Source organism: Aythya fuligula, chromosome 7 (genome assembly GCF_009819795.1).
Source record: "Aythya fuligula isolate bAytFul2 chromosome 7, bAytFul2.pri, whole genome shotgun sequence".
NCBI classification, from domain to species: Eukaryota; Metazoa; Chordata; class Aves; order Anseriformes; family Anatidae; genus Aythya; species Aythya fuligula.
Window position 1 is genome coordinate 18946318 of NC_045565.1, and position 27674 is coordinate 18973991.

The 27674-nt window shown below is 43.8% G+C and overlaps 1 protein-coding gene across 4 annotated transcripts in view; it reads right to left on the bottom strand.

Annotated features, from left to right (window-relative positions):
* The window catches only part of ARHGAP22 (Rho GTPase activating protein 22), a 149425-nt gene that overhangs the window by 24596 nt on the left and 97155 nt on the right, over window positions 1-27674 (bottom strand). For 3 of the 4 annotated variants that reach the window (XR_004253472.1, XR_004253471.1, XM_032190987.1), the window contains exons 4-5: window positions 20649-20825; window positions 3698-3905 (exon numbers count right to left, since the gene is read on the bottom strand). Coding sequence is in view for 2 of the 4 variants with exons in the window: in XM_032190987.1 (XP_032046878.1) it covers window positions 3698-3905; window positions 20649-20825 (385 nt within the window). In the remaining 2 variants the exon portion in view is untranslated. The remainder of the gene's footprint in view (window positions 1-3697; window positions 3906-20648; window positions 20826-27674) is intronic. The other variant, XM_032190988.1, reaches the window with a different exon arrangement.

Here is a 27674-nt window from a genome sequence, read left to right on the forward strand (position 1 = left end):
AGGACCACCTAGATGTTGTGATGAACAACTAGCAGTTTCTTGGCATACATTTGGAGAAACTATCCATCCTGTGTGATATAATGCATTCACAGACATCTAAGTTTAACATACCTCATCTACAAGGCGACTGTTCAGATCCTAGCCCACCAGAAATATCACAGCCCTATTTTCCATGAATTTTTATCTTATCTCTGTCTCACTTCAGTTTCTAATTTATCTCAGACTCTAGCTGAAGTTGATTTTATGGTCAAGCGAGTTGTAAGGAGGTTTTTCACACATGGATTCCTAAGTCTAAGAACTTATCTCTCAGGGCAGCTTCTCCACAGACAAAGTACACAGAGATTCACACCTCTACTCAATTCTTATCAGACCTCTGGATTTAATTTTCTTGAGTGACTCCATTCTTGTTATTTTACTGAAGCTTGCCAGTAATTTTGAAGCTGTTAGGAAGGTAGAGAGAAAGGCAAGCATACTGGTATTAGAAACACGGATAAAATAAAACAGGAAAAATTACCAGAGGGAGCTGCCAGTAGTTTAGTATGTACACATATTTGACCACTTGCTACTAATTTTGATGGCATTCCTATTCAACAACTCTATCATCTTTGAGAATACCAGAGTTTTACATAGTGGCTTTTACAAATGAGGTCAATTCCCTTATTCTTTTAGCATGAATTTTCAGGCATGGATGGTGAATATGACTATCCCTCATCAGCAGAGCCCAGACTACAGCCTCAGATCCACTGGCTGGAGCTTACTGTTTTACCACCAAGGTCATGTGAAATCCAGCCAAAATGTCAGTAACATGGATGTGCAGTAGGTGCTTCCAAAACAGCATCTTGACCTTTCATAAAAACCTGTATCTGCATCTAAAACTGGAAACCCAAGCCTTTTAAAATTAGTAATTTTAACTATCAGTCATCGCAGACAGCCACCGTGGGGCAGGCAGGCTCTAGCATTTGGAAGATGAAACAATGCTGAGCTCATTGCAGACACAAAAGACATCTAAAAGCACCGGCTGCAACTAGGAGAAAAAAAAAAAAAAAAAAAAAAAGGAAAAAAAGAAAAAAGAAGAAAAAAACAAAAGGATATTCCTTCACTGCTCCTGATTCAGATATAAGAATATAGATTTCATACTTGCAGAAAATATCTGCTGCCTATTTGTTCTAAGCCATAGATGGACAACTTCAGTTACACAGAAAATCATGCTTGCTAGGAGAAGCATTTCACTTGGCCAGGAACTGGCTCTCCCTTGTCCCTGTCTGTGAGCATGGATGTCAATGATCAGAGAGCTGGGCCTGCAAGTTGCAGTGGTCACAGAGGCTTCAAGAGGAAATTAGAGCAGAAATGCAGCAAGTGGGGGGACCCTCAACTGTCACACTGCTCAGGTGCCACCATGTCTGCTCTGATTCAGTGCTGAACCTTGAGTTATTGGATGTCAGATCAACTACCCAAAAGGCAGGCATCCCTTCATGGAGAACTTCACTGCTTCCATTAAAGGCAAAACCTATCACTGATCTATTTTACCAATTCATTGTCCAACGTTCTTTCAGCTTTAAAAATACTGGGGGGAGGCTCAGCTTACCTTCTTGACAATGATGTTAATATGGACTAGACTAAGGTAAGACATGAAAGCGAACTACTGTTTCTAATTGCTTCTATCTGTAGATGCTCCTGTTCCAGAATGTGTTCCAAAACAACTCAGTTCACTTCCACATGAATTAAGACAATTCTAATTCTGAACCAGAACATCCAGATATTTAGTTAAAAATCAAAGATTTTGTTTAAGAAAAGATGAAGTGAGACAATCTGGCAATTTCAAACTATTTTTTTCCGGAAAATATCTCTAAATATTTGACGCTTCCATTTAGGGAGCAAATATTAACTGTGGTTAAGAATCAAAGAAAGGAGGATGGGTGGCCTGGGAAGCTGAGGAAAGGGAAGAATTAGAAGAATGTTCACAATAAACTCAAAGGATATTCTTCCCAGGATGAGAGCAAACACATTGCTGCCCATGTGGGAGAGTGCTAGTTCTTCCTGCAGCAGTAGGTAGGGACAGTATGGGCAACATCAAGGCTGACTGCAGGTTCAGTGGGAAAATGATCCCCTGGGTTAACATGCTGGCAACGTACTAGAGGCTGTCACTGTCACCTGGGAAATCCATCCTAGAGAGGTTCGGCAAGAAATGAATCCTGGTCTCCAAGTAAAGATCCCAGATCTGATCCCACTCCTGGACCTGTAATAAGAGATTGGGCCATATCTGTGCAGTGGCCTTGGATCCCAATACCCCTGGAGTTCAAGGACTCTGACAGGGTTGAGTCCATTTCTCAAAGGACTGTTCAGGTCAGCACACTGCTGACTATCTCATGCTGGGTAGCATGAGGATATAAGAGAGGGAAGGAAATGTTAGTTACAGAGGATGGACAGGATTTGGCTGCAAGGCGCTGAGAGCATCCACCCTCCTGATAATATGACTACCTGGGCTCAGGGCCAAGGCAGAGATAGGGCAGCTGAGAGCTGCCCCCATTCCTTGCTAACCTTAGACAGAGCTGATGCTTCCCATGGGAGCCAACATTAAGCTGAACCTCTACTGTTTATCCTGTGTCTGAGCTACAGCTCCTGCTGCCTCTCACAGCCACGGCTGTGCCTGGCCACAGACCGTGTAGATCTGGATGTGCACACTGACTCAAGGACAGATTTCCAAGCCTGACCTTGGACCTGCCTTGTCATTACAGACTTGCCTGCTGATTACCAGTGTTCCTGAGCCTGGTTACTGTCACTGGGTCTGTCTTTCTCACCTGGCTCATGTACAGTGGGACTGGGCTCTGGGTGCCAGAGCAGAGGCCATTGCCTCTGCCAGCCTTGTCACTGCACTTGGCTCCCTGCTCACCTTCCCTTGCAGAGCAGCTGGCTCTCACCACTCCCTGACACTGGCATGGCCAGTAGGACCAAAAGGCAGCTAGTATTTCTCTGTACCGCACAAGGAGTGATTACAGCAATGTATTTACAAGGGGAAGAAAAACGCAAAATTGCCATTTTTATTTCAGAAACATTTGGCTCAAGTTTTATTGAAAATTCAAAACAGAACACAAATGTCCCTAAGTTATATTCAGTTTTGAAATGTTGCTGAAATTGCTTGACCAAAAAAATTCATTTTGGTCAAGAATTCTTCTGGTGTCGGAAAATAGTTTGCTATGACTTGCTGACCAACTCTATACATCACACATAAAACAGCAAGGGAAGATATGTAAATGTTGGTGACTGTTCTGAAACCTGGTGACAAAGGAAAGGGAAGAGTTGAGATAGCACCCCCAGACAGATCCAGGGTGGGGCAAGAGAGAATGCAACACCTGAAAGCAGTAAGGCACCTGGTTCACCACTGTCCTATGTATTTTTTTGGTGGGATCCCCATGGCTGCTGACTAGTGTGCACCCAAATCCAGCAATGCATTTCAATATGTGCTTATGCTGAAACACTGGAGTAGCCCATCTTGACCGATGGGCTCAATTTATCCCCGTGCTGAACTGAAAGAAGGCCTCAACACACAACACCATGCTGGAGAAAGCCTCAGCAGCACTCTGAATGAAGAGAATGAAGGCACGGAAATAACATGTTCCTAGGATAGCCACTGCCAGGCTATTCCTGCCAAACCGCATGCCACAGGTAAACCAGCCTGAATTTGCTGATGTAAACTCACCTGTCAAAGAGGGGCTTCTCTCCACAGTCAAAAGAATCCTGCAGATCTTTGACAAGGTTGGCTTGGCCAGGCATCCGAAAGAGCCCCTCCTCTGTAAGACCTCGCTCCCGAATAAAATCCACACACTGTTCCACCAGCAGGGGGGCCAAGCGCTGGCCATACTTCCTCTCGTACTGTACGGTGTCCTCTAATCGCTGTCCAAAGATCCCTGCCAACAGAGAGCACGACAGACATTCAGGTGTTAGCTGAAGCTCTTTGTGAGCTATTGCTCAGGGCACACAATGAGGGAGACTGTTTCTTTCACGACTGCCCAGCCTCTGTAAGTGCCCTGTAAGCACCTTGAACAGTGCTGAGCACCACATACCAAGCAGTTTTGCTTTGCCCTGTCATGACAGCAGGGGTTACTTGATGTGATTACAAAGCAATCTGTCCAAAACTAGGAAGAAATTCCTTGTCCCAGAGTATAATTTCAGGGATACCCATCTCAGTGAAACTCACAAACAGATTAGAAACTAGAACTAGTAAAACCTTTACTTTGAAAGAAAACCCGTATTTACAGTAATAAAGATAAGTCACTCCTGTGCTTCAGGGCATGCTCTCCTGCCAGGAGAAGGAGGGAATTTCCTTTAAGACTCTTCATAGCCCTCCAGCTCTGATACTGTAATGCAGTTGTGTAGGCTGGAGTTTAAGAAAGGTTTCTCTGACTTCTGATATATAATAAACTGGCAGGGAATGGAAACTGTGCTTCGGGATCCTTCTTGCATGTTTCATTCCAGGAGATGAAACTGATGTCAGTGCAAGATTCATTTCACTGAGGATTCAGCAGGGTTGGACTGAATACAGAATGCAGGCATGGTTTGGTGTGACATCTGAATCCAGATCGTGGCTGAGAAAGCAAAATCTCCACGGCCTGTTCATCCTGGCCTCTCTGCAGAGGCTGCCCATGGGGAGACCCACCAGCAGCTCTCAGCACCGCGCATCACTGCACACGCAGGAACAATCCAGGTAACAGGAGTTACCAGGTACTTTGCAGGCACCTCAGCTGTGAAAAACTGGGCAGGACCACACATCCTGCCTAACCTCCTTCATGATATTTTGTTGGTGATCTTTTCTCCCCCTTCCTCAGAACTGAATGTTTGATCCTGGGCCACAGCACAATTCAACCAAGGTCCTTCAGCTTTAGTTACAGCAAGCTTAGATATGCACCTTAGAGACAAAAAAAAAAAAAAAAAAAAAAAGCCCATATCCTATTATCAAACTCTGAGCCAGGCTTCCACCCACCAAACCCATCTATTTTCTCAAAATAATATACGATATTCGCTCTCCAAGATGGATGACACATGGGTTTAGGGAAATTAGGCTATGAATATTTCAGGACAATTAGAGGACAGCAGCCTTGTTTTCTCAAATCTCTCCTCCTTGTAGAATGACAGCCCTGAAACCCAAAGAGTCCACCTAGCGAAAGACAGGGAAAGAGGCAAATGCCCTGCACTCCCCCGGGTATAGAGCAGATCTCATGTTTTTCCAGAAGCCCACATTCTGGTGTCCTAACGTTGACCCAGAGCAAGGACAGAGGCAGTGTCAGACACACACAGATGTGAACTCATACCCAGAACAACTGCATGCATCATCTCTACTTGCAGTGTGAAGCTTTGTTTGCTTTTCCTTAGCCTTGACTGGCCTGGGGCCGGCAACAAGCCCTCACAGTTAGGTCAGTTTTTGCTGAGGTGAAGAAAAGACCCTTAAGCCACTGCCAGGATGAAAGACTTCTCCCAGCCCAGCTCTCTTGGCTGCCTCCCACCTTGGTTTGGCAGCCCCATTCCAGCCCAACTTCAATTGCAGATATATGTTTTCTCTTTCCCTTAACCCTGAACCATAATTTTCCAGAGAAGCACTAAAAAAGGTCCCCAGGCGTTACCCAGACAAAGTATTTCTCCCAAGCCAAGTCTGTTGGTAACTCCAACTTTCCCTTTGCAGCCCCTGTCACACAGTTCTCCTTTCTTCCCTGTCCTAACCCTAATATTTTTGCTAGGCCATAGACAAGGACCCCCAGCCACTGTGCAGAAAAAAGATTGCTCCCAGGCCACATGTCTTGGCAGAAAGAATATTAGGGTTACGGTTTAGAGAGAGAAAGCACAGAGCTGCAGTTAGAGCAGGACTGGAAAAGGGCAGCCAAAAGCAAGCAGGGATGCTGGAAGAGCTGCCCTTGGAAAAACCATGCAGTGTCTGCATAGCTTTGTCTGTGGCTTAGAAGAGGAAATTAGTGCTAGGGTTAGGGTTCAGAGAAGGAGCAAGCTAAGAGCTATCTTTGGAGTAAGGCTGGGAAGGGACTATCAAAGGCATGTTGGAGCCGCAAGTCCTGGACTTGCAGAAATGTTTCTTCCAGGCATCTGCTGCAAGGCTTGACAAAGTGACCCTTCAGGAAAATTACCATGAGGGCTCTCCCAGCCACGCAGGCAGGAGACACGCAGATTCACCTACTTCAGTCTCTCACAGCAAAATATGGCTGGCTGAGGAGGTGGCATCCTGCTAGCTCTATAAAGCTCATCTCATTTCAGCTACGTTTCAGAAGGGTTTGTAAAACTGAGGAAGTTAAACATCTCTGAAACCACCAGACAAGATGGCATTGCTGGTCTGGACAGGGACTGTCCTGCTTTGCAACGAAAAGCTAATGTGGAGCCAGTCGCACACAGCCTCATCTGCTGGCTCCTTGAGGCACAGGCCTGGTTTCAATCACAGGGCCTGTAGCTCAGGCTGAACTTGGCAGCGTTTCACTCCATTTGATGATCCTGCTGGAAGACATTAAAGTCTTTCTCTTCATTCAGAAGAAGGGGAGCCAGTGCCATCCGGTCACATGCCTGGACAGGGGTAGGCTGGAAATAAAGCCAAAAGCTCCTAGCAACCCAAGGGTTAATTTTCCTTGTTGCACTCTTATCTACAGCTAGGCCTGTTTGTTTGGTTTGAGAGCAGGAAAAAAGAAAAAAAAAAAAAAAAAAAAAAGAAGAAAAAAAAAGAGTGAGCCTGGGACCACATCCTGAATCTCAGAAAGATTCAAGAGATACTAAAAAAATTGGCTAGCAGAGCTCCAGGATTTCTTTCCTCTACTCCAACAAGCTGTCTCTGTTCTTTAAAGATTTAGGTGGCTCTTTGTGGAAAAAGCGAGCCAGGAATGATGTACTAAGACACAGACAGGCTTTCTGTCCTGGCCTGAATAGCTCACCCACCAGCTCCAGGCATACAAAGCCTATACATTCAACTATGCTGTCTGGACATGCTGTGGGCAGGAAAATATATGCTCCCAGCTTCATTTTTCCTCATCAGAGCTCTGATTTCAACCAAAATAAACTAAAGACAGAGATAATAAAGTCAGCACTTGAGTAGATTTTCTTTACAGAGAGGACTGAGGACACCATACGTGCTTAAAGAGGGAAAAGTCCAGACACACCTACATCAGCTGTATGTACAGGTTAGTACACACGTTAAAAGATGTGCAGGAAGATAATCAGCACACACCTGGATGCTGCTGTACAGCAGTATATACACCCGCGCGTGCATGCGGTGCCTCACAGACAGGCAGTTTATGGATGCAAAGGTTGTGTACGTGCTCACCTGCACAGGTAAGAGTCTGCTTTTACCTTCCCACATTCATGCTTAGGCTCCCATTTATCTGTCCCTCTCACACATGAAAGCAGTGAGAAAAAAGTCATGGGCAGACATGCAGAAACGCATACGCTTTCATAGCACCAAGCACACACAAACTTGCAGCTCTCTCTTCCCCTTCCCTGGCCCACCCAAGCACACCCCATGAATGACTGCAGCAGCACAGAGAATCAAGGTCCTGGCTAGGAGCTGTGGAAGCCCCCAAATGCAGTCCCTGACAACCAAACAGCCCAGCCAGACAAAGCACGCAAAAATGGGGGAAAGAAAAGGAAGCAACAGATAATCAGGAATCAACACAAATCTGAGTAACTAACTCACCCAAGGTCACACAAATGAATCTGTGGCAGAACCCGGTGTCTTCTAACCCCATTCCCCACAAAGATCAGCCTCCACATACTGGGGCATGACTGCTCTCGTCCACCTATGTATTTATTTAAATATTCTGTGTAAAAACAAGCACAAACACACTTCCCCCGAAACATCTTCAATGGTAGCTTGGCATTCAGTAGTATTTTTGGCCATAGGCTGGGTCCTTCCCACTCCTTCCCCTTTATAAAGACAGCTGCTTTATTTAGATGTGTAGCCTCTGTCTGAGGCTAAGCTCAAATATCTGCTTTTCTTCTAGGAAAAGAAAACCATAACAAATCTAAACTCTGGAAAATCATCTCATACCTCTCGTTCTTGTGCAGCACTCTGCTACATGACAGGCGCTGAGCTTCAAGCAGAAACCAGGCAGTGTCAGACAGCAGGAGCGGCAGAGAAAGAAAGTCCTGACTTCAGGCATCAGACACATTCTGAGTCCCAGCACTGGCAGCTTTCCATTCACCCAGCGCTACAGAGCGGAGAGCAGCCGATCTGCCCTGGGAGATAATCTCAGCAGCACATCTGGTCTTAGCTCCACAACTCGGCATTAATTATGACTTGTGCAGAAAGCATTTGAAATATCCAATGAGATGCAGAGCTCCCCGGCTCCCTCCGCAAGGGGAAGGAGAGAGGAGAAAGACAGGCAGGTAGGGTCTTGCCCACCCTCGAAGCTGCCGCCAATATAAACAGCACCTAAGTATGGGTCACAAGTTTTAACAAAGGCATCCCCCATCGGCTCTGTAATATATTCATGCTCTAATTGCTTGTCAGATCTATTCTAGATAGCTGGAAAAGCTGAGCAACAGTTGCTGTCTGCATGCCACTCTCTGGATCCCTTCCTGACACAGGCAGCATTAGCTGTGCTGCAGGCAACCCAGTGCCCTGGTCTGGCCTTTGAGCTGCTTGCAAAGCACCAGAAGCAGTCTTGTAGTGGAGGGGAACAGCCCCCCCTCAGCCTCAGCAGGCTCTGAGGATACCTCCCAGTTCCGGGACATACTGTGAAGTTTTACATAGCTTAGGACGAGCCACAATCTTTGACCTAGTGCCACTTTTTTTGTGCGTACAGCCTCTGCTTTAGCCCTTCACAGAGAAGTTGCCTGATGACAAACAGCTCAGCTGAGTAACTGGTAGGGGAAGGAACTTAAAGCTCTTTACATGTGAGCCACCCCCAGGACTTACCTGCAGGAAAATGCTCACCCCCTCAGGTCCTGCTCCGAGGTTAAGTGGCCTGCAGTTCAGAAAAATGCCTATCACACCGTGATAGTTGGAGTTACGCTGAGGTCAGCCCTCTATCCCATTTACAAAACACAATCCCGTGACTACAGGCACGCAGCAGTCACCGCCCAGAACCTTTGCACCTACCTTCTGGGAAGTTTCATGGAGTTTGGGTAGCTGCGTCTCCCTCTGCAGAAAATAAATAGGTGTATACACGCATGCATTGCTCTTTGCAGCTGCTCATGCACTTCTACTATTAAAATATCACATCTGTGGCTACTGTAGAGACCACACTCATCTGAACTTACTGGCTTACCACTTGCTTAACTACACTGTGACTGAGTTTAAACACACCACAGAGGGGATACCGAGCCGGTGGTCAAGCTCTGAGATTCCAGTCACTGGGACAGTGTTGTCTCACGACTTGGGAAACTTGCTATCAAACTCTCTCTCTAAATCCTCTACTTTGATCAAAAGCTCCTGAAAAAATGACTGTCTCACTTCAGGTAAAGGCAATACCACGATCAAAAGCCTCAGTTCTCGAATAGCAAGGTAGCTTGGTGTTCCTTAAGTATTCAAGGTATAACCTGAATAACAAGGTATTTCACAACTTGATACCAGAAACCCAGACAAAACACTAGACAATACCTATAACCCACTAAAGAACATCTGGTAAGCAATAGAGACCCTTAAATAAAAGGTAAAAATGAGATCCTGGGTATTCTTCACACTTTTATTGTCCTCTATTCCCCTGTGGTGAGCACAGCAGGCTGCAAGTTAGGGAGAACCTGCCTGCACTGCTAACCAGTGAGCAGGACCAATCCCTTGCTGAATGGCTGAGACACCATCAGGATTTTTGGCACTATTGCCTGGAATGATGCCTCAAAATGTGTCACGTCTGCTAATACCATTATGGAGCCTGGGACTCAAAGTTTGGGATGGAAGCCCAGGAGATAGCAAATGCAGGCTTTTATTCTTCCATTCACTTCTCCATTTCTGTTTTCCATCTCTCAAAACACAAGAACAAAGAGGGCATCCAATTAAATGGAAAGTCAGCTTGTTTAACATGGATACTGTTGTACCTGAAGTGTAATTAACCTATGAAATTCACAGCTTCTCTGCAGCCAAGGGCACAGCATGACTCAAAGCATGATTAGACATCAGCATGGCATATAAGAATACCCTGAGTTGCATGAGAGATGATAAAGATGATGTAAACTCTTCTCCAAAGAAAGAGCTTTGGTGAGGAAAAAAAGACCGAAGGAACACATGCTTGCTCATGTGAGCATCACTACCAAAACAGGAAAGGGCAGCTGCTTTGGTATGGTTCCCTGCAGATGGTCACTTGGCAGATATAGGTGTCCTGTGAGAAGGATGTAACATGGCACAATATAGCTACACACCACTGTTATCACTTTATCTCCTGATATCAAACAATTCTCAATCCCTTACAAAGCCCTACTTAGACTACAGAATATGATAAGACTGGAATAAAAATCACTCTCTCTTTCTCTCTACATATAAACAGATACATATAAACACATATATAATTTATCTTCAGTGTTTTGAATTTCTAGTTGACTTGGATCCTGCTTACTCTGTTACATTTCCTAAAAACGAAATCCAAGATTCTCACATAATCCCTGGATTGCAGGGGCCGCGTGCTGCAGAAGTATACCTGACTCTGCGAGAACAATAAAATCCAGAGAAATGGCCACACTGCATATAAGCTGCTAAACTGCCATCACAATTGCCACCTGGAGATCTCCACATACATATGTGCTAAGAAGAAATGGGGTTATGGGGACTGAACTCCTTCTTCTCCCCTTGGTATGAGGCTGTTTAACTGTAGGGAAGGTTACTGCTGGCCTGCTCTTACTTTCCAGAAGAAGAATTTGGGTTTGTAAGACTGCTTAGCAAGTAAATGTCACACAAACTTCCTGCTTGGGAGCTGTAGACATTTTCTTCCCTGGTGTCATTGTGTGGAGAAAGTGCTAGCAGTGCTCTCAAGAGCCAACACCACCACAGTCATTCTGTTGCAAGTACAGGATCAGAGAGCAAGTATCCTGCCTCTGCATGTCACTACAAGACTGGAGACTGGCTGGGAAGTTCACTACAGCTCAGACAACCTCTGAAATCTAGGCATATCTCAGGCTTGGCATCTAACTCAGGTCAAATTCAGTCTTGAATCTGGTTGCAACAGATGGGAATGGCGAACCTATATGAACTCAGAAAATATTTCTTCCCCCTTCTCTGGTTGTGAACAACCTTGCTGGCTTGCGCAGCTCTAGCAAGTGCCCATAGGCTGTGGGTATTTTTAAACACTGGCTTACATGTAGTATTAGCTAATATACACATATACTCAAGCGGACCTGAGGGAGCTCAGATCTAGGAAATTGGTTTGCCCATTTGAACAGAAAGGACCAAGTAGCGAAGTTCAAATCAGAGCTGAAGTTCCTCGATTTTCAGGTAAGTTGTGCCTTACACAGACTTATTCCCTCACCCAGGCAAATACTGGCACGTGAGCACCTCCCTGTACCTGTTGAAAGCTGGCAGTGAAACAGCTACAGGTGATCAGTCACAGGGCTGAAGCCAGCAGGAAAGCCTCCAACAGTAAGAATGCCCCTTGTACAGAAAATTTCCCTTCCAGCTTTTTCCCTCTCCAAACACTTTAGACAGATCTTCCTGTGAATAAAATGACTCCTTCACATCCCTTCTCTCCCCTGCTCTGGGCAGGGGTCTCAACATTTACTGGTAAAATTAAATCTTTTGAAAATAAACAGGCCTCTGCTCACTGGCTGATGAAGCAGTTCATTCTGGGTTGAAAAGTTAGCAAACAGCAGTGTTCACCCGTCTCACAGCATATTCGATCTAACCTGTGCATGGTGTTCTTCCATCTCTCTAAAACATCAGGAAAGGAACCAACTGTGCAGCGCTGTAAATTACCCTGCAGTGGACTCTGCCCAGTTTATGCTCTAAACTGAGATTATAACTGTTTGCTCACAGAGAAAAGATGATAAACAGACCTATACATCACTTAACCACAGCATTCTGAATCCAGAGCCAAACCCTTGTGTTTATTGGTCTATTTCTCTCTAAACAAAGGCAAGAAGGATTTAGAGAACAAAACATCAAGAGCTAGAAAAAATGCCTTTTAGCAAGCAGTGATCTGGGCAAACGTGCCCTGGAAAACTTCTTTCTCTCCACAACATAAGAACATCTTTTGCAGAGCTTTTTACTCACTGACTCTCGCACATGCCTGCCTATGTCTAACAGATAGCTTCCACAGACCTGAAGGAAACTGTCTGTAGGAAGCATCTGACTGGCAGAACTTCTCTTCCAAGTGCACTGCGTAGTGATTTCCCCACTGCACGGAAAAGTTTTACAAAAATTCTGAGTGTCAGTAAGTCCAAAATAGTTATGATATAGTGTAATTACTGCCACCAGAGTCTCATTGCTAGAGAAGGACTAAAACTCCTGATGTGGGTTTAAATGCAAGGATCCCCGAGCCTGCAACCTGCCACTGATCCTAGCCTCTGGTACAGAATGAAATGAGCCACCCAGACTTTTGACCATCTTGGAACCTGGCAGGGCCAGCGATCTCGGCTCACCACTGAAATTTAGAACACCAGCCCCTCTAATCCATTCAGCACACTGAGCGAGCTTATGTCCTCAGGCCTTTCCATATCCCAAGCCTGAAAAGCTGATATCCTAAACACAATCGGACGCTGAGACGATGACAGGATCAACACTGATCAACTAACCATGCTACATGGGCACAGTTACCCAAATCAGACTTCACCATAAATACCTCTGTCAGCCTGTAACCTGCAACTGTTAGTCTCGCTACCAGGTAAATCATATACGGAGTCACTTTGTTGCTTCCTCCAACTCAATCAATAATGAAATCTATTAGTTAATTCCCACACTGCATCTATCTAACTAAAATTCTCAGTTAATACAAAGCGTAAATTTTACCTTTATCACTCAAGCATAAGGTCATGGCCCAAGCTCTAGCCACAGCTGAACTTGATTGTGCTTGGGGAGGGGATGCCACTTAGCTCCAATTCCTAGAACATTTCACTAAATCTGCCAACTTTTCAGGAACACTTCAAGCAGAGATCAAGGGCTTAATGTTCTTCTGCCCGAGCTGCAACTCATAAGGTAGGAAGGGGAAATTGCAAGGCTGATTACCTAATGAAAGAGAAGAAGAACACTGTGGAGGGCAGAAGAGTAACCTTTAGAAAGGAAATGGGAGAAGATAGGGTGAATTTTTTTGTTCTTGGCTCCTAAATGGTTAAAACTGCAACTTGCAAGGAGCAGATTACCCTTCCCCTTCAGTAAGTACAGATTCTCATAACATTCATCAAAGGAATAATACAGAGAAATTAAAATACTTGCCTGCAAGCTGAGAAACACCACAGGAACATGTTTGTCCCATTAATCATACACTGCCAGGACGTGCAGCGAGAACCATCAGTGCTTTAAGCCTGTCAGCTTTCAAACACGAAGCACGAATCTGATGATTACAGGAACAACCTCACTGAGAAACCACCAGTGCAGCAGGAGGCACTGGCCAGACCAGGTGCTGCAAGCAGCAGCCACCATAACATAACAAACGCACAGCCACTATGATCTCTCCATGGCACTTACTAGTTGAAGGGGACAACGGTCAGCTACTGAAGAAGAAAGCACAGGCATCACCATATTTTGCCAAAAGCAGGATTGCTCTCAGCAATACAAGGTATGTGTGAAGTTAATGACTACATTCAGACATCTTGGTTTGATAGCCCAGGTGGACTTATCTCCTATGAACTCATCTAATGCTATTTTGAACACATTTATTATTTTTGTTTCCACAACATCTTGTAACAATGAGTTTCATAATTTGTGCCCTGCATGAAAAACATCTTTGCTTTGTTTAAACCTCATGACTGTGCCCTGTTCAAATTCTCCTTACATTTGTAATTTTATCTATTGTACCTACCTGAAATCATCTTTTCTCCGAGATCCTTTTCAAACTCTTTTCTTTTTTTTTTTTTTTTTTTTTTCCTGAGGGAAGGCCTTGAAGTGGATGGATTTTACATCTTAATCAGTTACACAGCCTCCAGAGCATAAGAGCAATTCCAATCGAAAATTCTTCCCTGAGCAGAGGGGAAGGATCACCTCCCTCAGTCTGCTGGCAACACACATCCTAATGCAGCCCAAGAACCTGTTGGCTTTATCTGCCACAAGGGTGCATTGCTGGCTCATGTTCAACTTGTTGCCCATCAGCATCCCAGGTGCTTTTCTGCAAAGCTGCTTTCCAGCCAGTCAACCAGTGTGCTGGTGCCTGAGGTTATTCCTCACCGTCTCCTTTGAAAGATTATTGAGTGGCCTTACACATCAGCCAGTTCCCTCAGCACTCACGGATTCATCTGATCAGGTCCTACAGACTGGTATACACCAATTTTGTTTAAATGTTCCCTAACCCAAACATTCTCTACTGAGGAGAAAGCTTCCTTGTTCCAGACTGTCCCACTGGCCAGGAGCTGCTGATGGCAAATCTTACCAGTAAAGCCTGAGGTGAAAGTCTTAGCCTTTTTCATGTCCTTTGTCACCAGGTTTCCCATCTCTTTCAGTAATGGGGCCACATTTTAACTTGTCTTCATTTTGCTGCTGATATAACTGAAGAAACCTTTCTTATTGCCTGACACATTCCTCACCATGTGGGCTTTAGCTTTCCTAAGTCCATTCCTGCATGTTCAGATAGTTTCTCTATATTCCTTAGGTCACTTGTCCCTGTTCTTACTTATTCTATGCTTCTACGCTTCCCTTTTAAGTTTGAGCTTTGTTAGGAGCTTATTGTTCATACATGGAGGCATTGTACTACCTTTGCTTGATTTCCTGCACATCATTGTGGACTGTTCTTGAGCTTGAATGATATAGTCCTTGAAAATCAAACAGCTCTGCTGGACCCTTCTTTTCTCCAGAACCAAATCCCATGGGACTCTTCCAAGCATATCCCTAAAAAGGCAAAGAGTCTGCTCCCCTGAGGTCCAGGGCTGTGATTCTACTATCTGCCTTGCTGAATGATGCCTTCAGAGTGGCTCTTCTACAGACAGCGTGACCTCAGGCAAGTTATTTCATTGCTCAATACCTCAAATTCCTCCTTTACAAAAAATTAGGACAACAGCCATTCCCTACCTCAAGGCCGTGTCATGGTGATAGAATACATTGGGCATAAAGCAGCAATAAAAGCCCCAGATACACCTGATGAGGTAACTCAGAAAAAAAATAACTTAATCAGATATCTGAAACAGATGTTAGAATCCAATTTTTAAAAACTCTGTTATGGGCAGTTCAGACAGCAAGACACACTCCCAACTCTGCTCTGTCTCAGTTTCTATATCCACAACAAGTGTAACCCCTGTCCGTAACACCTCTGCCTGGGGTAAAGCTAAACAGAACCTCCTCACAGATGATTCATGCATCCCCTCATCCAGACATCTGAACTTGTAACCCTCATCATCTTTCTCTTCCTCTCCCCTTGGTTGGGCCCATCTCCCAGCATGAGACAACACTGAAGAGCAAACACTGATAAGCTGCATCAGGCGCCAGCTGTCTCTGTGCAGAGATAACAGCACATATCAGGCACAACAAACACCTAGTGCCACTCCCCACACACCTGTGGGAGCCTGCACCCTGCCACCAAGTGAAGGGGCTCCTCAAAGCCCAGGCAGGAATCCATCTCAAGGCTGCCACTTTGGTGGAGCCCTCTAATGAGATAGGGAGCAGAAACTTGTTCTCAGTCTTAACACTGGGCAAACAACAGAACTCACCTCTGTGCTTTTCAATTCTTTGGTATCTTAGCATCTTAAATTCACTAATATAATTCTATGCTCATGGTGGTCTTACTGGAAAATCCCCATGGTGGAGACATTAAACCCCACATTCCCAAGACTTAGGGTAATACCCTAGCTCTGAAAGAGTCTAGCATCCTTGTGGACATGCATCTAATAACATCTGACCCTTCAAAACAGTCATTTTGCTTTCATGCAGATGGTATCTGAAAGACATTTACTCATTTAAAACAGGATCCCTAATTAGGCCTATGTAGGGCTATCCCTCTATTACCTGTAATGACTTTGAGATGTGCATTAAATTACACCTCAGAGCCTCCTCCTCTGGATCTCAGCTCTCCCCTGGTACAAGATATGGTCTTCATGGGGCCCTGATTGCCAGCAAGAACATCCTCTGCACTACTTTTCTGGCAAAGAAGAAAGAAATTACATATCAGGCTTTACCTATCTGGAGGAGTGGACTGGAATTAATGACAGAGAGTCCCCAGTGGACACTTCTTCAGAGTCCTCCAGTTAAAAAGTTATTAATTCTCAGAATTATTCCTTCTCAGAAGAGAAACTGCACATGGAACTCCTTCAGAATAATTATGTTGTCACAGGTAAAGCTCTCCTTGTTTGCCTAAGGGAAGCACAGCCCTTCCAACTGCTTTACCTCTTCTCCATCACAAGGAACTGATGAAAGCTTGGGATAAGGAGGAGGAGGAATTAGGATAAAGGAATGGAGAAAGGGGCCGTGACATGCATTTCTGGCAGAGGCGCAAGGAACTGCTCATGGCAAGAAAGGATAAGTAAACAGAAGGAAACAAACACAAACACAGCACAAGATTAACACAAAATGATTCTGTCCCATGCCATGCTGGTCATGTGCTGAGCTACAGGAGAGAATGTTACACCTCACAGCTTTTAGTTCAGGCACCAAAAAACTCAGCTTTTGCACCCCATGGCCCAAAATTCAGTCCCAGACACATTATGATTTAAATCTTAATGCAAGACAAAAATGAAGACGGCATCAAAGCTAAGAAGTAAATAGATGGCAAAGGACCTCCTTAAAGTAGCTGTTTTTCTTCAGGATAGAGGTACAGCCCCACTACAGATTTACAGAGCGAGGAAAGACCCTCTCTCCACCATACTACTCTCAGTATTTTCCACACATCCAATTTCAGAGGATGTTGGCAGGCTCACTCCCTCCCAAGCTTGCGGCCAGGAAGCAGTATGGCACTGCCACAAGGCTTCCACATCAGAAAACAGCCAGAGAACAACACGGCTGCCCAGAGGGAATGTCCAGATAAACTTTCAGTGGTATAAACTCAGAGCAAAATCTGTTCCTTGTGGAGGTAAGAAGGATCAGAGGAAACAGTTTTAAGCACCCTCTGTCCGAATGTGCTCAAAAATGCACTTCTTTCAAGCCTTTGTAACAAACCCTATTCCTAAAGACAAACTCAAACATACAGCTTACTGTCAGATCTCATTTTACAAAATCCTCAACTCTGAATGAGGTGGACTAGAGTCAAGAATTCAGAAGTCTGAAACTTAGGAAAACTGGCTCAAAATTATTTTCTCCATAAACAAGACAGCTCTTCTTCAAAAAAGTCAGGAACTCTAGGATTTTATTTGAAGGCCACATTTGAAGCGTATTTCAAAGCATGCATTCCATATGGCCTGAATGTGTCTCCTATAAATGATTTGGGATCCTCAGCAGCTTTGCAGTTTTCTGTTTTGTTTTAAAAAGCCTTTGCTATTCACCTTTAAACATAGTTCATGTGCCCGCATGAACACGTAAGAAGATACCCTCAACCTTTTTGATTTATAAGTTTCTTCAATACGTCAGCGAAGATTAAAGTGTGGCTAAGACTCCCCTTTTATCTTGGCATGATTTATTTTTACACCGTATCAACCCTCTCCAGGGCTGGATATTTACATATTAATAATGAAGCCTGCTTTATAATTCCTCACCCCCATTCCTTTAGCGTCATATATTAAAAAGTGTCGATAGATAAGACTTGGCTCTCAAATTAGCAGTGATAGCAATGCAGAGTTCAAATTATTCAATTAAAACAGAGACAGCTATGTTTACAGTCCTCCCACATTTGAGCTAAGCCGGGATTTCACTCTCAGAAGCTGCCCTGTTCTAGTCTGATAGAGGATGAATAGTTTTAATCACTTCCCCAAACTGACTAAATCCTTTTGGAAACAACAGTTTTGATGTTTTAACCATTTCCTTGTTATTGATATTCCTATAAATACTTTGTGAAGAGAGACTGAGGATGCAGTTCCATGGTTTGTTTAAGCCAATTTAAGTGTGGGCTGCAGCCAGAACGAACAAGCATGCCCTCCTCCACCCTACCACCTCTCCCCACTGCCCTCATTGTGCTGGAACTGCTGTTCCTGCCTGCAGCTGCCTACTTAGCTGGGCAAGGGAGCCAACCCACCCCAAAACTAATTCACCCCCACCTTTTTTCTCCCAGGTCATTTTCTTCTGCACAGCTGTATAACCACCAGTACTAGCAGAATGAAATGTGGTGGGAACACATGGCTGCAAGGTGGGAAAAGACCACTGCTGACAGCAGCTAGCACATACCTCAGAGGAGTGATGAAACCATAGGATAAGAATATGCTCATGCAGCACTGACTACAGAGCAGAGCAGACATAGCCAAGTTAGCTTCAGACTCGTGCATTTGAGTAGCAGGGCAGACAGCTTAGGCCAGGCCCACCGCACAGGAGGTACCCATGTTCTTGGGTAGGTTTGATCCACAGGTAGAGGAAATCCCTCAACACACAGCTGCAGTTCTTTCCAGCTGTGCTTCTCATCTACAGAGCAGCTTAAGCCAGCTCTCACCAACATCAGCAGCAGCCTTTACACTGACATCAATAGGAACCGGATCAAACCTGCAGCATCTGAAAACAGCACAAAACTGCTGCTGTATGCCTGTGTCACCCTGCTCCCCACACCCTCATGATTGCAACGTTCTACAGTTTTTGATATTTCATACAGTTGCTAAAGCTCTCCAGTTACTGGACTCAAGTGTAAGAGTATCTGCCCTCATTTAAAGGGAAATCAAAATTTTACACTTTACTGTTGAAGAGAAGCATACAGGTAGAGAAAAAGAGCAGATAACTGGGACAAAACTGTACCCATAAAGAATCAAAGAAGAAAAATAAACTAACCTCTGCTTTTATGCCATTCTCATGTGTTGTTTTTTGTTTGTTTTGTTTTTAAGATCTTAGAATTGCTAATTATTTATTATTTTAATACTTTAAATACAATGCTTGTTCTGGAACTGTTCCAAGAAGCTGACAAAACGCAAATGCTGACCAAAAAAAAAAGTGGGGGAAAGCAGAATTTGCATGGATACCAGCAGCACTGAAAACATCATGTCCTAAACCCTAAAGAAGGAGTCTGTGGAATGTATGTTATCTGCCATGACTTATTGTGTCCTCACAGCATTTGTTTGATGCACATGGAAATGCTATCAAATACATGCTATAAGGTCCACTATAAATGGCCACAGAAACACCAACTCGGATTATCAGACTGCAGAGATCTGCACTGAGCTCAGTGTGAAGACCCCTTGCTGTGGACTGGACTTTAGAAGAAAAGCGAAACAAGCTCAAACTCATGTTTGAGGAGAATTCAGGGTAAATCAGTTTCTGCTAATGAAAAGAGCTTGTTCTGCCCACGGCACAACAGAATTTCATGGGACCTCTCAGAATTAGGTATAAGCTGCCTTTTGTATATACACCCTTTCTGCTAAGGAGGGCCTAGGAAAAAATGACATCATCACTAGAGATTATATCTTTTCCAGACAAACTAAATGCTGCTTCTACACAGACAGTCAAAATCACAAGAGCCACTTAAAGGAGGAAAAAAAAAAAAAAAAAAAAAAAAAAAAGATAAAAGTTACTAACAAATACTGGGTGTTCTTAGTGACCTTGTGATGTTTCAGCCTCTCTCAATTGCACCAAGGTCACTTTTTTCCCCTAGATCCAGGAAAAACAGTAACTTCATTTTGGCAAAATAATTGTATAACCTAACACGTGTTCAGCACTTTTTATCTGTACCTCTCAAAAGAGGACGATATCACTATCTGCATGTGATATCGCCATCTGCATGAACTCCATCAATAGCACTGAAGCTTTTGGAGTATTCAGTACCAAGCCAGGAGTTGCTGCTACCAGCAGTGAACCCAACAGAAAAAAATTTGTGAACCCTTGGTCTGTCAGACTGCAAAAACATCTCCTATCTAATCCCCTGACTTAAGAATGTGACTCAAAATCTTGAAGATCATAGTACAGTATCAAAATGGGGAATCTGTTTTTTTTGTTCATTTTAAATACAAGGATTGTGAACAGCTGTACTCTTACAGGTGTTCTCTCAGCCTGACTATGTTGTTCTTCCTTAGGTTACATCTTCACTGAAGCCAGTGGAAGCTTTGCCTTCTCAGCCAGGCCCTACATTAACCAATTTAAAAGTTTTGCTGCCTCTGGCATTGTAGAGGTTTAATTTGGGCATCTGCCCTTGAAGTGGAAAGTTGAGATAACCAGACAAAATCCTTTACGGCCATAAGGATAAGAAAGATCCACAGAATACATAGTAAAAATCAGCTTTAAGAAACTTAGCACTGGCAATCGTGTTATGTTTGTTATTACCACCCACTTTTGACTGTGAGTCAGTTATACAGTTTGGATGTGACCTCCCCTTTCATTACCTTCCATCCCCTGGCAAAAAAAAAAAAAAAAAAAAAAGGGGGCAAAAAAAAAAACAACCCAATCTCCATGCTGTAAAACACTTCACATAATCAAGAGCTTATCTAGGTATCTCAGCGATTTTACAGTGTTACACATATCCTAGTATCACAAGAATATGTTTTACCTTGAGGCAAATGTTTTAATTTATGTGCATGTGAGCTATTTGCAATACCTCCACCAAATGGAGCCCATATAACCCGTCGGATGGCTTTCACCCAATCTTCCATTTCATTCTGGGAATTAGCCATAAGCAGGAAAGCTTCATGATTGACAGGCATCTTTTCCCGGTCGCCTGCTCCACCTGAAAAACAAAACACAAATATCTTTTAGCATCTAGCTCAGAAGAGAACAAGTAATGTTTAAAACCACCAAGATTCTGGGTGAAAATGATTAATTTAATTGAGCAGTTTTACACACAATTCCTACACGTATGCTGCAGCACCCACAAAGCATGCTGATAAGACTTCAAAGCTGAAGTAAAAAATGGGCATTTCCAGTGTGGGAACTTGGAGATGTTGTGCCTGCTGTCCCAGCAGTAAGCAAAGGGAGATCACAGGCTGTTATACCCTGCAGGAGGAGCTCAAAATTAATTTCACGTATCTGTGCTGAGCCATTGAGAGGGACCAAGGGAATCATAGGACAAGTTAGGGTTTGAAACGCAGAAGCCGCAAGATCATCTGCTTTCCTCAAGTTCCTGGGAATTTATAGTCTTGATACAGAAAGAGACCTAGATTGATTTTGGATCCATCCCAGAAGCAGTGTTTTGGAACAGGAGTTAGGACTTGAGAATATGAATCTGACTCTCCCACTTGAAACAAGATCTTTAGGAGCCACTAACATTGCCGTGAACATCCCAGGCAGTACTGACCGGAACACCAGGCGCACTCAAGCTGTTCTATTACGTCTGTCATTTGAGGATACTCTAAGGCTTACAACACCTTCACCTTTCTATTCCCATTTTCTTTTTAGCTCTTTACTTACTTCAGGCAGTTTAAATGTTCCCCTCACCCCTCATTTTATGTCCCAGAGCTGGACACAACCTCATGAGGCCATACATACAGCTCTGTTGGAGCTGATCCTGTCCAACACAGCAACTGCATCACCAGCAGCCTAAAGCTTTTCCATCTCCATGGACACTGCCTTTGGCTTTGCTGCAGAGACAACACCTCAGCTGTTGTGCCGGTGCTGTTTCCATGCTTGCAAGCCAGAGCAGCCGGGATTGCCTGTCCGTGCAAATCAGAGATAAGGGCAGGACAATGGCGCGTGGTGGTTTCTGCAGAACTGACTTAAACACAGAACATGTGCCTTCTAAATCCTTGCTAATCTGGAGAAAGGAGCAAACTGGAAGCTGCCTGCAAGCCAAGGAAGTGGTTCTTGCTGTTAATTGTCTCCTGGCCTAGAAACACCCGTGGAGCACGCGCTGATTTGCAAAGCAAAAGGGCTTTTTGTGTGTGGTGTGAGATGTGCCACGAAGGGCTCTGTGGCAATTTGCAGAACAAAGGAAACTGAGGCAGCCTTTCAGCACAGAACAGCGATGACTGCCCACCTGGCACTAGGCATTCAGCTTAAAAAACAAAGGCCAGGATCTTTTCCCCCACGCATATCCAAATTCTGATTCTCTCCTCACAGCATCCTCCCGGACAGCCTCCCCTTTTGAATTTGCATTCCCTGAGATAAGGAAGCAGAACAGCTGCAAGAGGTAGGCACTAAACAACGAGCTGCGCTCCAGCTCTGCTGAGCACTGCAGACTGGGGAGCAGCAGGCAAACTGGACTGTGGGTTTGGGTTGGCCCTCGACCAGGACCTGCCAGGTTACCACGTCTTTGCATTGCTAAGCCCAAACACTCCAAAAACTCATTTATCCGAGCTCTCATTTCTCTACCTATAGAGACCGAAGTCCTGGGAAGCCTTTCTCCAGGCTGTTTCCTCACTCCTGCTCCCAAGAACCTCTTCTTACCCCACTTTCCAGTAGGCCTGGCCAAGTGACCCAATGTCAGTGATCAGAGTGCTGCAGTGAAATGAGCCATGCAGCTGAGCACCAGCCCTGAAGGACTCAACTCCCTCTGTAAGGGGCACCTCTTCATTTTATTTCACTCCCTAGCAGTATTACACTAGCTGCTCTAACCTCAGACAGGCAGACATGCATCCTTTTGGCTGACCTCCAGCCATCCCCTTGGCTTCTTTCTTAGCATTAAAGTCTTATTTATTCATTACCAACAATGAGTTTGGTTGCCCTCATCACAGCAACTACAAACCTTATAGTTGAGGCATTTCTAGCTGCCAGTTAATTCTGATATATTCTAGTCTTGCAAAATGGGCTGTTTAGCTCTATTTCAGGACACTAGAGCATCCGTAAGTTCATGTGCTGAACACCGCCAGAAAAAAAAAAAATGAACTTAGCCAAGGCAAAACATGCATCCTGTTCTTAAATTTAAAGGGACCCAGCTGAAGTCTTGCCCACACAAGCCATGAAGTATAAGAAGAGAGCAGAGTCCTAGTTCAGAATGAACTACTGACTGTAAATTTAGCAAGAACAGCTGAACTAAAGCAGGCAAAGAGAGATGTATGAAACATAAGCAGAGAAAGATGAAGCCTCCATCCAACTGAACTTCTGCAGAAGTGGTGTCTCAGCATCTTCCCCCTGAATTGCCATACCACAGGGACCTGACTACAACTCCCCTTCCCCTAAGATGTTACTTTGGACTAGCCAGCTGCCTTGTAAACCTTCTTAGGCATTTTTCATGCAAGCATTTAGGGAAAAATATTTATACTTCTATTGGAGTCTGCAAAAAGTAAAAACAGGATGGGAAAAAGATTCCTGCACATGCTGTAGAACCTAGGCTTGAGACTCTGCCAAAACCTATACATACAGCTCCTCTGTGGTTAGCTTTCTCCCACTGAAACTTTAAATAGGACCAAGGTCATGATCCTACAAGCTGCCTGTGGGAGAGTCAGTAGTGACTAGTCACAAGAGTACAAGCAGATAAATACAACTCCACGCAGAGACACTAGTGTAGAAACCAGAATACACTTCAGAAGGACTTCTTAGAGAAGTCCTCATGTGTTAGTATGAGATGAATAAGCAGTGGCAGAGCAAGCAGACCCAAATATAAACAATTTTTCTTTTATGACTTTTTGATCTTGTTCCTTTCCACATGCTGCTGGCTCCTTTCACTACATCACCAAAGCGATGATCAGAATTAAAGTTCCCAAAGGGTGGAGTTCAGATGCAGCTCTCTATGCTGTTGCAGCACCCAACAGACTTTGAGTCGTAGAAGTCAGAAGAATGAAAAACAGCTAAATCCAAATATTTAGATCTTAATAAAACGAACAAACAAACACACCTCCCTTCCACTACACCTTCTTTATAAATCCAGAATTGTACCAGAAACTCACAGCTGCTTTCTTTTCTGTGCCAAGCTACAAAAGAGGACCTTGTTCTGGGTTTCAGATTTGAGTTGGCAACCCAGACACTGTACATATTCAAACGTATTGGCCTTTAGGATGCAGAAAACAATTTTAAACCTTTCTGCCTAGAAATGCTTGTATACAAAATTTTAGCTTTGCCCATCGAAGCAGTATGAAGCTTGCAGGCAGATACTGCACTGAAACCTCCCTCCTGCCCCAAGGGGAGCCGCAGCCCACCCTGAGCAGCTGGGAGACTCCAGCCCCAGGCACACAAGGGCTGCTGCACAAAGCTAATGGGCGCTGGCTCCTCTGCACCACAACAGGGAGGAACAGTCTGCTAATGATTTTAAACACAGACAAGGGCTTTCCATTCCTTTGAACAGAATTTCTCGCTCATCTTTAATCACGCTCCCATACAAATGAGACTGGCCCTCAGAGGCCTGCTCTCTTAGCTCAGGATTGCCAGGGACAGACATCCTGACCCTTCTGCTCAGAGACACTTTCAGCTCCAGACCAGAGGAAAAACCAAAACTGTCTGCAAACACAGCACCTCAATGCATGCAGTAGAAGCAGGGGCCTTAACTCAAGGTACTGTTGCAAAGTTGCTTTATAGATACCGGTAGGTATTTTTGCCTCAAGGGAACTGAATAGCTCAAGGCTGCTAGGTGCAGAGCGCTAGTGCTCTCTCTCCCAGCAAAGCTGACAGAATCGCTCCCAAAGTGCTCAGGTGGTTCATGTAACTGCATTTCACGTGGCTTCAGAGACATCTGCTAAGGGCATCGGCTGCAAGCATTGACCTTGGAGTAGCATGCCACCTCCTAGGCCTTAGTAAGTCATTCTGTCAGCTCTCTCCAGGGCCCAGAACATGGAAGATCAAACAGAAAGGTTGGAGCTAGGTAACTTGCCAAAGGTCTGACAGAGCACCACAGCAGCAGCGGGAATTGAAATCCATATTTCAAAGCCCTATTTACTGAAAATTCTTGCTTTTTTGACTGTTCTTAGTCTGGTATGCATTCATGGGGAAGCACAAAGCATAAGGCTGCCATTATGCCACATGTACCTGTCCTGCCCAGAGTTCCTGTTCAAAGAACCCAGAACAGTCCTCCAGCTGAAGCTCTCCCTTTATAACAGCTGTTTCCAATGAGGAAACCTTGGAAGCATTTTTTTTTTGCCATGAATTTTATTCACATAAGCTTAACCTTCAGAAAAGCAACATCTGTGGAGCCAAGCCTTACAGCCCCTTTCTCTGTATGGAAACAGAAGCTCAGGAGAAGCAGGACTGGACTTCCAGTAAATGTTCCTGCCCCATTCCGTGTAAAAGGAGGAACATTTATGTCCTCAGATGAAGCTGCTGCCAGGTTCTGCTGAAGTTGGCAACTTGTTTTTTTCTTCAGACCATTTCTCTCCCTCCCCTGCCACATCTGGTTTGCCTTTCTCCTATTTCTTACATAGTTCTGCTTATTGATGTGCTTGGGTATTGTCATTATATCAACTCCACCAAAAATGTACACAACTACAAATGTTTGTGTATGTGTATATATGTACGTGCTTGCAATGCTTTGGTGTGGATAGCAGTGGTGTTTCCAGTGAGGGTGAAACTGAGCTGGCCACGCACATGCTGCTGCAGTGTGTGGGGAGGCAAACAGCAGCTCCAAGGGTGAGTTATGAAAGTGCTGGTGGATGGGTAAGTCAAGGCCCAAAGAACGCTTGCCTTCAGTACTAAAGCAAGCAGTGACTTGAAGCCTTTGATTGCAGACAGGCAGCAACGAAGATCTTGACAAATGGACAAAACCTGCACCCAGCAGCTGAGAACAATTGCAATGATTCACCTTCCCTGACTGACTCTTCATGATTGTCCTAAAGGTGAGGATCAGATTCAGGGCTCTAAGATCACCCCGATAATGAAAGAAGGTGAAAAATGAGGTGGATGAATTCTGTCAAGGTGAATGGCAACTGTATTAGGGGGAATCTTTGCACAATGACAAAAAAATAGTCTTGATCTTTGGATTATGAAAAGAAACAAAAAATATTAGCAAATAAGTAAGAGGTCATTAAGTGCTTGAGTGCTTGGATCAGGAAAATTGACAGAATCTACAAGGGAAAGACAGAGGAATGGAGCAGTGTAGTAAATACTGATATGTGCTTGCCATGTTTTTTTTGTATTTGTATCTATAGATACAGGCACATATCCATGCACGTATGGGATATCCGAGTTGGAAGTTAACATGGAAGCTGAGAGCAAACTTGTGATCACCTTTTAAAAAGCTTATAAAGTTCATAAAAATAAAGTCTGGGGATTTAGTATTACACAGCATGCAAATAAAAGAAACAAGCTTTGGATCAAAACCCATTTATTCTGTTTCAGTTCATTTTTTCCTAAAGAAACATGCACCTTTGCAGGTGACACGTTTTATTTCCACATTTTGGAATCAGTCTGAGGGGATTTTAATGTTCAGCTTTCACTTGGTTTTGGTAACAAGGAAAACGAAATCTTAAATTGCTGTTATTGTGCAGTGTAAGGCCAGCTCATAAATTGACATGGTTTAAAGTTTCTTGGAGCGGAACTAACAAGAGTGCTCTAAACTCTCGTTGACTTTTCAGTCAAATGCCTAATTTCCTTAAATGCTTTTAAGTCCCCATAGGTTTAATGATAATTACAAGTAAAAGATGATCAAATTTTCAAAAGTTCTAGCAGAAGATTTTCATGAGTCACTAAATGATTTTTAGATCTCAGATCTTAGACCTTGTCCCAGAGAATAACACAAAGGCAGATAAACTGCCTAACGTCAGTGCCATCTATAAACTAATTCAAGGGCCCTGGTACTAGGGGGAAAACAGATCCCTTCTGTGGTTTCAGATGAGTACTTCTGTGCATTTCAGATACCATTAAATTGCTTTAAAGAGGCACCAGCAAGGAGATTAGACCTCAGAATCGTGGTTTCTTATGCAAAAATTCTGACAAGACTTAACATGAACGGAAGCACTTCAGCTCTTCTGTGCTGACACACAGACTACAGAAAACTCTTTAAAATCTAAGGCTAGGGTTCTGTTTCAGTTGTCAGGATCAGATGTATGATTAATAAAAGTACAGTAATAAATGAAGATTTGGTTTAATCTTTGACCTTTTAGACATAAAAAAATGTATCAGGTGAGTTTGACTTTTGTTTTGTTTTAATTTCAACTTCTGCCTGGAGATTCCTTTCTTGATATGTCATCTGTATTACCCTAGACTTATCTATTGAACTGAGGAACTGGTTAATGCTACCGATCACTTCAAATAAACCAAAACCTTGAAAGCAAACAAACCCATACTCCAGGTATACCCTATGCTGTTACTGATGTCAATGTCACACATGCAAAGTGTCCTGGCAAACAGAAGAAAGATGCAAGATAAAAGGAAGTGAGAAAGACAACTTTAGGTGCTTTTATAGGATGAGCAAGTAGCAGTGTACACAAATGCCACCTTAAACCCCTGCTTATAAAGCTTTCTCTTGCTCAGTGCTTTGTAATGTTTAAGTCTACTTAAGTTGATTTTTTTTTGATGTGCTTTATCTGCCTTAGGCTGAACTGTGAGGTCTCAGTTAAAAAAAAAAAAAAAAAAAAAAAAAAAAAAAAAAAAAAAGAAAGAAAGGCTCAGCCATTTTAAAGTTAACATCTAGTATTAAAAATACATGTATTGCAATCATACCCTAATGCTGTCATGCCCCCTTGTTTTCAAGAATCTGAAATTTCATGAGGAGACC